General features: G+C 39.8%; 2 protein-coding genes across 2 annotated transcripts; both read left to right on the forward strand.

Annotated features, from left to right (window-relative positions):
• Positions 1-505: 505 nt before the first annotated feature.
• Positions 506-4,718, forward strand: LOC100827960 (probable N-acetyl-gamma-glutamyl-phosphate reductase, chloroplastic). The gene is made up of 15 exons (XM_003562227.4): positions 506-691; positions 774-869; positions 1,308-1,370; positions 1,461-1,601; positions 1,764-1,871; positions 1,990-2,076; positions 2,226-2,276; positions 2,372-2,443; positions 2,846-2,965; positions 3,216-3,276; positions 3,372-3,452; positions 3,617-3,696; positions 3,816-3,905; positions 4,059-4,187; positions 4,288-4,718. Exons 2-15 carry the CDS (start codon positions 813-815, stop codon positions 4,393-4,395), a joined length of 1,248 nt encoding a protein of 415 aa, XP_003562275.1. The 5' UTR covers positions 506-691; positions 774-812; the 3' UTR covers positions 4,396-4,718.
• Positions 4,719-4,885: 167 nt separating this feature from the next.
• Positions 4,886-10,583, forward strand: LOC100838948 (transcription factor bHLH84). The gene is made up of 6 exons (XM_003559627.4): positions 4,886-7,262; positions 7,985-9,195; positions 9,288-9,503; positions 9,595-9,660; positions 9,824-9,889; positions 9,981-10,583. Exons 2-6 carry the CDS (start codon positions 8,710-8,712, stop codon positions 10,068-10,070), a joined length of 924 nt encoding a protein of 307 aa, XP_003559675.1. The 5' UTR covers positions 4,886-7,262; positions 7,985-8,709; the 3' UTR covers positions 10,071-10,583.
• Positions 10,584-10,974: the final 391 nt, after the last annotated feature.

A 10,974-nucleotide genomic window follows, 5' to 3' on the forward strand; every position in this document is an offset into this window, starting at 1 on the left:
TATTAAAGGCAAAATTTATGCTAGACTGACGTTAGGCAAGGCGGAGTCTGGCTCATGCTACCTGTGCTGTACCACCAACCTGGCAAGGATGCTCAGAAGAAGATTTGTTAAGTATTTAGTTCATGAGTATGGAAAATACCCAAGCATAGCGCTATTAGTCTTATTTTAGCACCATCATTTCTCAGTTTCCGGCTCCGCCTCTGTGTTATGTTTGGTGATTTAAAAGTTAACATTCTGTAGCGTAGCGGAAAGAAGAAAAAGAAAATTAAATTTACGTAATCTTCATCACAATGCCTCAGCAGTATGCGCGAAAAAGAAAAAAAAAACGACGCAGGGGGCAAGCCGCCAGGGAGGGGGGTTACATACGAGGGGATCTGTCGACGTGGAACTCGACGCCGTCGCAGGAAGTTTGGCCGGCGTTCGGTATCCGGGCGATGGTGGCGTTCGACCCCGGCGGGCCGATCGGTCAACAAAACCAGGAAACCGAATAACTGAACGGAAGCCCAGGCCACAGCCCATTCCAGACCGGTCGCCCTCTCCATCTCCAAACTCACCAAATCACCCCTTCACCTAATCCACGACAGCGAGAAACGGCGGTCAGAGGTCCCGCGACCACCAACCAACCCACCCCGTAGCCGCCACCGCCGCCGCCGACAGGGAATCGACCGGGGCTCTCCCCTTTCCCTTGGAGGTTATTTATACGCTCACACACTGTCCTCACACTTCCTGCAACTCCCGTTTTCAGCTCTCTCTGATCAATCTTGATTTGGCAGCCCCCCCGCGACACCGGCCGACTGCTCCTCGTAACGGCCATGGCGTCGACGGCGCTCGGTGGTGCGGTTCCCGCGGGCACTCGGTTGGCCCCCAAGGTGCTGATACCTCCTTCTATCTTCTTCTTTCTATCCTACGACAAGCTTTGGCTTGGAGGCGTGGCTGATTTGATATGATCGGTGCCTGGTCTGCTCTGGCTATGTAGATTGGTCCTTTGATTTGGTAATGAGTCAAAAGATTCCGGTTTTCGCCTCTCTTATGCACATTTCGCTACCTGTCAGCTGAACCTGACCAGCTGTTGGTGCGATAGGCCTGGTCCAATCGAAACAAGATTTTAGTGAAGTTGGTTTCTTCGTATTACTCGCTAGGTTTGATTCCTGGGAACTATATGGTGGCATCTTAAATGGGACCGCGAATTGTATCCTGGAGTGAATTGGTCATAATGTGTGGTCCTTTAATCAAATTGCGGGATTGTTCTAACAACAGCAACCTGTTCCTTTGAGAAATTGTTTCAAACATGCATTTTTTATGTGTAGAATGGAGTCCCTGGATCCAGTTTCAAGCCATGCAGTAGTCTCAATGTCAAAACATCGACTAAGGTGAATTTTATTTCCTCTTCTTTTTTAAATAGATTTATTATTTGCTGACTGTTGTACTCCGCATGCTAATTAAAAGTTTCTACGTTGTAGGTTGGATGCTCATCACTCCGTGTGAGGGCATCCATTGCTTCTTCACCACAAAAAAACTACTCTTCTAAGACAGTAACAGTTAAATCAGGGGAGGAGGTGCGCATCGCAGTACTAGGGGCCAGCGGTTATACTGGAGCGGAGGTTGTTATCTTTTTCCCTGCCATTTTCCATTTCTGTTTGATATCTTGCCCCATGCATTTTTTTTTCTGTTTCCTGGTTCATCATTCCTGTGCTATGATCCCAATATTTTGATCTTGTTTTGGTTCAGTTTGCTAATGTGTTAAGGTACACTTTCGATAACAGATTGTCCGTCTTCTAGCGAACCACCCTCAATTTCATATCAAAGTGATGACCGCAGATAGAAAAGCTGGTGAACAGTTTGGATCTGTATTTCCTCACTTGATAACACAAGTAAGAATTTCTCCTCTTTACCTCCACCATGTGATGCTTCCTGACATATCAAGAATTAGTTGAACCACTGAGCTAGTGTTGCATTGTTGCCTTATGTTTATACCCCTTTAATTTGCAGGAATTGCCAAATCTGGTTGCTATTAAAGATGCAGACTTTTCAGATGTTGATGCTGTTTTCTGTTGCTTGCCACATGGAACAACACAGGTTGTTTATCTTAATCATGCCTTCTCTAAAATGTTTTTCAGTTGCTGAATTTATAAAGGAATTCAGTTATACTCTGCCTTCCCTATTGGAGGATAAGATTCTATTCTGAAAACATTCAGAGCAATGTTTGATTGCAAGTTCTTTACCAGGAAATTATTAAAGATTTACCCCAGCAACTGAAGATTGTTGATCTCTCTGCGGTATGCTCCACACAAACTCATTGTTGATCTCTCTGTGGTATGTATGTTCTTTTGACCAGCCAATCATTCTTACAAATCACTTGCTATGTTTACAGGATTTTCGATTGCATGACATCAATGAGTACGCTGAGTGGTATGGCCATTCTCATAGGGCACCGGAACTTCAGGTTTGCTCTACAATTTAGTAACTCCCATTGGTTATGTAATTTTGCTGTTGCTCAGTTCTTATGTTGCAACTGGCAAAACACCTGCTCTTTGCTACGGATAAAGAATATATAGCAAATCATATCAAGACATCACCACTGGGTCAAACCTCAATAGCTATACACATTCTGCTATATTTCGTTAGTCAATTTGTTAATTTTTTATTAGAGATTTTCTTGAGAGGGGGGAAGGGATGTAATATGTGTGGATGAACCATCATGATCACTAACTCCCATTGAACGACTAGTAATTAAGAAGATTTTCGCATTTGATTATACATTTGGGGTTTGATTATACTCATTATGTCATTATCTCTGTTTTTGGTGAACTCAATTCCTTTTTGGTATGTTTCTCTGTTTATACAGGAAGAGGCTGTGTACGGTCTGACAGAAGTTCTTCGAGATGAAATAAGAAATGCACGGCTTGTTGCAAATCCAGGATGTTACCCCACGTCTATTCAGCTTCCTCTTGTTCCTCTAATAAAGGTGGGGGTCAAAGTTCTTAATCCTCCTACTGTCTGATCAAAGCAACCGGAATTTAGAAAAAATAGCCCTCAGTTGTGCAAGATATTTACAGATGCACAATGAATCTGCATTTCTGTAGCAGAGGAAGTACATTTGTCAATATATTTTGTTTCTGAGCCATGCTCCTTTATGTGAATTTAAAAAATGGCATCAGTTTATTAATGGTCTTAGTATGTAGTTTTTTCTCAGCATATTTAATTTTACGTTGCAGGCAAAACTGATCAAACTGAGCAACATTATAATTGATGCAAAATCTGGGGTTACTGGGGCAGGTTTGTCTTTGTTGAAGGCACTAGGACTTCAATATATAAGTTTGCCATTGCTGAATTGATAGCTAATCTGCTCGCTACCACATGCTTTCCTTTAGGGCGTGGCGCTAAGGAAGCAAATCTGTACACTGAGATAGCTGAAGGTATCCATGCTTATGGGATAAAAGGCCACCGTCATGGTAATCCTTATTGTGCATTTCAAATCAACATTAATGTATAACTAGATATCAGTATTTAACAAACATATTTATTCTGCTTTTCGTAATGTATAGTCTGATTACAGAATATTTGCTTATATCACCTTGGTAGTGGCTTTACTGATAATGAAATTAAAAAATGTCAGTTCCCGAGATTGAACAAGGGCTTTCAGATGCTGCTGATTCTAAAGTTACTATCAGCTTTACTCCAAATCTTATCTGCATGGTAAGAACGTATTCACTTAAAAATAACTCCAGGTTCTGCAGTTTTTCTGTGCTTTAAAGGCATCAGGAGTGTGTAGAATTCAGTTGCTAAATCAAATGCTTTATCTGTACGTTGAACAGAAACGTGGGATGCAATCAACTATGTTTGTTGAAATGGCACCTGGAGTGACTGCCAGTGATTTGTACCAGCATCTCAAGTCTACTTATGAGGTCTGCTTGTTTGCCCATGGGCTAAATTATCTATCTGCAGAGTTGAATAGAGCTATAATTTTTGACTGAAGTGGATCCGTCAAAATGTCTTGCGATTTTATCTGCGGGAAATTTCTCTACTCTTCGCATCATTCTACATGTGCATCTTTTCAGGTTGAAGAATTTGTCAAGCTGTTAAATGGCAGCAACGTTCCTCACACACGCCATGTTGTTGGATCAAACTACTGCTTCATGAATGTCTTTGAGGACAGAATCCCTGGAAGGGCTATTATCATCTCGGTTGTAAGTGTCTCGAATCAATCTATAAGTTGCCTACTCATTTACGGATAATGTGACAGACTTAAGATGCAGAGTCCTTATTTCTTGTTTTTCAATGCTGCAGATAGACAATCTTGTGAAGGGAGCATCTGGCCAGGCCGTGCAGAACCTCAATCTGATGATGGGATTGCCTGAGAACATGGGCCTGCAATATCAGCCCCTATTCCCTTGATATGTTGTGTCAGTATTTGATGTGTTCTATTTGGATGAGGCTTTGGGCCCAACTGCCCGTCCTGTTTTCTGTTGAGAGGCAAAGAGCAAAAAATCAGACTTGTAACCAAACTTGCTCAAAAGATGGTTTGTGCTGGTGTAGTTTTTAGATATGGGCAGCAATGGGAAATGCAATAAGAGGATGAACTGAGTTGCTTGGTCTAATATAGTCCTGCATTGCCTTGTTGTTATGCGATCAAATAAAACAGTGTAAAACTCAATTCAGGGACATCAACCACCTGCATTGCCTCATTGTTATACTATATATAGTAGTTAGGGCTGTCTTATTAATTAAGATTGAAGCATTTATTAGTTCAGTTTTTCGTCAAATTTTATCTTGTGGCATGCCCAGATCAGAAACTTTGCAACAAAAGTTGTAACTGACTGATTATAGTATTTCTGTCTTTTCTAGCATATTAATTACCATGATATATTTTCTGAGTGAACTTTGAATTTCCCTAAATTTGGACCCATCGTTTTTTTGGGAATGCTTTGATAGAGCTACAGCGGTTGGTTTGGTTAATTTCAATTGGCTAACAGTAGGGTTGGCTTAGTGTGGCTCTTATGGCAGTTGTCACTAAAGAGAAGCCTGGCATCAGCAAAACGTTTGGGGAATTACTTGCATTCCTTTAATTCCATATCAGCATGGTAAACATGTATAGATCGAAGGACAAGCTTGAGCCTCATCTTTTAGTTCCCATTGTTCTTATGATGTGCGGATGGTTCTTCTTATGTTGTTGGGTGCTATATATATATATTCTACATAGCAGATCATTGATATTGGGACATATGTTAGGGGCTGTAAATCTTTCATGGACTCTGAAATTATAAATTTATTCCACAAATGTACGATTAGGTTGTACCAGTTATTATTGTCAAAAAAAGGTTGTAATAGTTCTTCAGTCATAAGGTATAATTATTTTCATCCATTTTTTGGAGTTGTGACAACAAATACAGCTCAAAGTGCTATAAATTTTCAATCATGTTTGGGTCTTTGTTTGTCATTTTATTCTTACTGGCCAATCTGATGTTAATATTGCAAAATCTGAGCAAAACTTAATAATTGGATGTAACTGTACAAGCCTGTTAAAGACATAGGTACATCAAGTTCTAAATATATGGCTATGAGAAGGCTCTAATGAGAAGTCAAATGTGCCCGCTGTTTTGGCGGATAATGAAATGAGAATCTTCAGTACTATTTCTTACCAATTTGCTACCGAGTCTTGTTTTGGCTATCTACCTAGCCTCTAGCAGGTTTTTGAGTTAGAATCAGTTATTCTTGGAGTCTTTCTGATTGTGCTAACCGAAGATGCTATATGCTAGTTGACTTGAAATCTCTGTATGTTGGACATGCTTTTGCCATTTTCTATTAACCTTTGACCTTCAGTTATTTATGTATATTCTCTGACTTGTAGCTCATTCTCTAATTTGTTTTTAGTTTGACTTAGTTCTTGTGCTTATTGATGTATATGAATTCTTTAAAGAGTGATACATGTTCTTCTGTTATTAGTGTTCTTGTTTGGGGATTTAGGTAGTGCTGAAATTGTATATGGGCTTTAGGATGGCAAAGATCATTCTAACTTTTGATAATGTGTTTCCCACAGATTTTTAACTAACTCCAAGATAAAAAGAAACTGATTACCTGTTTATTTTGGTTTTATTCATGATAATAGCATACCTGTGGAGATAAAAATAATCTAACTGCAACACATCCAAATTTTTATTGTCATTCATAAAATATCAGGAGGTCGTTTTCCCCAGTCGAGCTTAAATAGGTGTAGAATGTTTTATGCAGTGACTTTAAGGTATATTCATTGATAATATCTGTATTTCCAAGGGATCCAGACAGATTTCCATGTTTGCTTCTGCAGCAGAACCTACTGGAATGTTTGGAACTGATGATAGTATACCTTTTTTCCCCACCTCAGTTTCCTTCTAGCTATATTACTAATTTTCTATACTAGTTAACTTTCCTGTTGCATTGCTGGATAAAATATTTCTTGTAGCAGTAAATCTGCAGCAAAGGTCTTTGTTTAGGATGTAGTTTCACATGTTCGATGTACTTTTCTTCACCATGCCTTATTATTTCGATGTATAGAGCTTGTTAAGTTAGTATTTAGTAATAAAACCATAAATTGCCATGCATAAAAAAATTTAGATCCTGTTGTCTTACTAGTTGATTAGAAGATCGTTGACAATGAAAACACCAAACTGTTAAGTGAATAGTTTTCAAATATATTGTATGGAGATTTGTGCTCCTGGGCATTCTATCATATTGAAATTTGTGTTAAAGTCAACCAATAATGTTCCACTCTTGAATCAAACTTGCCATTACTTTTTTTTCCAATTGAAAGTGTTATGTCATTTTCAAAAACTGAAAATGACACAATGGAAAATATAACATGGTAAACATTGAGCAAAGAATCGATATTTGGTGACAACAGAGCTGGCACCCCCATTTGCTAAAATTGCATGATAAAGTGTTAAAAAATACCCATTTATGTAAATATGCTAATATTTTGAATCAAATTCGCCCTAAATATGTAGAACCAAAAAGGAAATAGTAATATTAGTGCACATGAACAATATTCGAGCACAGCCTCCACAGATCAGTAGATTTATGTTGCATTTTTAATCTTAATAATACAAAAGCAAGGTTATTTGTCCATACATATTTAGTTTATGAGCTAAGGAGGATATCTTGTTTGTCCCTTCAGAATTTAAGCGGGTTCAAGGGAAATAATGTTGCGTAAATGGCTTCTCCTCATGCAATTGGAGTATTGGAACTTCTAGAAGTCAGAAACATATACAAAGTGCCTTTGCATTTTGGTATGTTCTATTTACTCCAGATTCTTCATTTATATGCCTACCAATGACATATGATTGCTATTTAGGTATTTCATATAGCTGCCTGATATTTGTAACTTCCTGATTCTTTCATATGGCTCAAAGGGCAATGATAAACAGGGGTAGTATAAACAAAGCACATCACCCCGCCTATCATTATTTTGTATTCCCTCCTTGATCCTCTGTGTGAAACAAAGAGGCATGAAGAACTTTTTTTGGATCAACAGGGGGCCTAGAGGCATGAAGAATAAGTCCCTTTTTTTAAGTACAGCTCATTCCTTGCACGACTGGTAGATTCTGTCCATGTGCATCTCTTAATTTACTGAACACATACACAAATTTGTTCCAATCGATAAGGATATCAGCATCAGATCATTAAATGAGTCAGATTTGTTGGATCATTGCCCATATTATGCAGAGCCATTTTGATTGTACATGTTTTCTAATTTTTTATATATACCATAATGTGAAGCTAAGGTTGGAAGTGCCCACCTGTGAGTCTATGGTAATCTGAAACTGTTAATCTGGTTGACCATCACACAGATGTCATATTATCTGGTATAGTTATGGTAGTTACACTAGGGAACATATTTCTCCAAATTTCGTGTGTATCTATAATTCTGTAAACTTAGCTCAGAAAAGGTCATGATTTTTGTTTGAACTTAAGTACAGCTCATCTCTTAATTATAATTTCTGTGTGTCAGTGGCCTATCTTTCGACAGGGTTATGTGGTATTACAAGTATGAAACAGCGACGAGGTTGCAGGCAGATGCTGTTGGAACTACGGGTGGATGGAGAGCTGTACATTTTGACAAGCATGCGGATATGCGGAGAGCCGGAGGCACTGTCCAATCCTTTTTTTTTATCTTTTAAGAATGTTTTGATTCCCTCCACCATAGTCGTGCAAGCCTCTCTCTGCAGCTCTCCAGTTTATTTATTAGATTATTATTTCATTCCAACAACATTCTCTACAATCTCATAATGCCCGATCCCATATTAATTGCTAAGATAAGCCCATGTTTGTTCTGTTTGTCTTATTGATGCATCAACGCTGAGGGAGAGTTCCCTGCGATCATTGGGACCGGCCTTCAGACACTTGCCACTTGAACTCTGATTGGCTTGACTTGTGAAGATGTGATCTTGGATAATTCACTATCTTGTCTACCAACTAGCAGTTGAAGTTTTCTAAGTAATCTCATTATTTGGGCATCCCCAGGCCATACCTAGAATGGTCGCTGTCAGCACAGTTCATACCCAAGCCGCGGGCGTCCATTTCTCTAAGCATTTCTTAACTGTGCTCTCCTTGAGCATTCTGATCAGTATAAATATGCCTGCTGTTGTAACCCACATTATTCCTTCATCAAGCAAATGTGTCTCAAATAGCCGGTCCTCAAATCACCTTCCTCTCACACCCTAACCTTAAACCATAATGGAGACTGGAGGAGTGATCGCTGAGGCAGGCTGGGGCTCGCTTGACATTTCGTCTCAAGCCGAGGAGTCGGAGATGATGGAGCAGCTGCTTGGCACCTTCCCTGGAGAGGAAAATCAACAGGAGCTGCCTTGGTCTGTCCCCTCCTCAAATGCTGCATACAACTATGTCCATTGTTATGGCAGCTCTAATGCGTATAGCTCCACTAGTAGCAACAGTGTTGGTAGTCTCATCCTCGATTTGCCGTCTGAGTATGGTAGCTTCTATGTGAGCGACTCAAATGGGATCGGCTCTGCGTTGGACTTGAACACAGTCCAGGAGCAAGGTGCAGCTCAGTTCATGGATACCATCCTGAACCCTTCCTACGGGAATGGCGATTCAAGCTGTGAAGATCTTGGGGACTCAAGCATGAACCTGCTTGACAGCATTGGCACTTCTAACAAGAGGAACTGCCAGGAGCAAGGCAAAATAGCTGACCAAACAAGAGTAAGTGGTCGAAGATTTGTTCTGTTTTGTAGAAGAGTTGTTTTAGGTGCCAGCATGTGAGTGCTTACTGATTGAACTTTGATGAAATGCAGGGCCGGAAATGCTCGAGGAAGGCTGAACCAAAGCGCGCAAAGAAGGTCACGCATCATGAAGGCGAGGATGGCACCATTGCTGCCACGAAGGGGCAAAGCATGAGTTGCTGCACTTCTGAAAATGACTCAAATGGTTCTCAGGAATCTCCTGTCGCTGCTAATCCAAGTGGCAAGGGCCGTCAGTCGACAACTGATCCCCAGAGCCTTTATGCAAGGGTAAACTACAGATGATGCTCTGATTTTCTTATTGAGGAAGGTATTATCGTTAATATAAACCAATACTTATGCTCTTGTTGGTTGGATACAGAAACGAAGAGAAAGGATCAACGAGAGGCTCAAGGTACTGCAGAACCTTGTTCCGAATGGAACCAAAGTAAGCATCTCAACAAAAACGTCATCCATACTACTCCCTCCGATCCTAAATTCTTGTCGTAGTTTTAGTTCAAATTCTCAAAAGGATCGGAGGGAGTAAGTAGTAACTACAAATGACAAAAAAGTGCAACAACTCAAACAGCTACACCTGTGTTTTCTTGCAGGTAGATATCAGCACTATGCTTGAAGAGGCAGTGCAGTATGTGAAGTTCTTGCAGCTCCAAATTAAGGTGAGATTTTCACAGTTTAGTTCAGAAGTTCAGATCAATCCCAATGGCGTGTGAGCGTTATTTAACAGTTGTTGGTTGCAACTATTTGCAGCTCCTCAGCTCTGATGATATGTGGATGTACGCGCCAATTGCGTACAATGGAATGAACATTGGCGTCGATTTGAACCTCTCTCATAATTGACAAGACACCTCAACAGTCTCAAGTTTCTGAAAAGAAAAACAGCTGTTCTACTTACACTATGATGTCGGTTAATTATCTCAAAAGGGTATATTACTAACATGCAACTGGTTTCTGATCAATAAGCTATCCCAGGCCGTGTAATTCTCAGGCGTAGAGGCTGAATACTATGTTCTCCAGTAGCTTTTTGTTTACTGAAGGAGTGGCATGTATGGCTGAAAGGATACGCAAAATACATAGATACTGAATACTGGAAGAGGCTCTGCAACTTGTAAAGACAAGGAATGGGCAAACTGTTATTTTTCTCCTTCAGATGCAACTTTGCATAAAAAGGCTGTCTCGTTCCTTTCTTTTTTTAATTCCTTTTTTGGGTCAAGTTTGCTCTAGTAGCGAATTTGCGTCTTCACTGAAATACAGTAAATAAATAAATTGTTGTGTGGTTAGCTGGAACACGGCAGTTGGCATGTACTGGATCTGCGATGATTGTGTGATATTCATATCATTTTTCTGCTATTACTTTGTGTTGAAACCTCAGTTCCTGCTGCTGTCATGACAAATCGTGGAATGCCTTGACATATTTTTTTCATCGTTGCATGTTAGTGGGGCACTTGTATACTAGTAACAATTCCATTATCATTCATCGAATCGTTGATCCAACATTGTTTAGTCAGGCTGGGGTTCATGTTTTTATATTCCATTGAGTCCCCTGTCATTTTAACCATGCTTTGATAGGCCATGATCTTTGTGTTGGAGTTGTAAATTAATGATCTTACTAGAAAAGCAAGAGACAAAATCCAGAAAAAAGATAAGTTATACACTCGCAATAATTTTTGAGTAATCAATAAAGTCTCACGTTTGCCTGCCAAAAAAGAAAACGTATATTTGGCCGATGGGCAAGATGGAGCAT

Source organism: Brachypodium distachyon, chromosome 1 (genome assembly GCF_000005505.3).
Source record: "Brachypodium distachyon strain Bd21 chromosome 1, Brachypodium_distachyon_v3.0, whole genome shotgun sequence".
In the NCBI taxonomy this organism is placed as follows: domain Eukaryota; kingdom Viridiplantae; phylum Streptophyta; class Magnoliopsida; order Poales; family Poaceae; genus Brachypodium; species Brachypodium distachyon.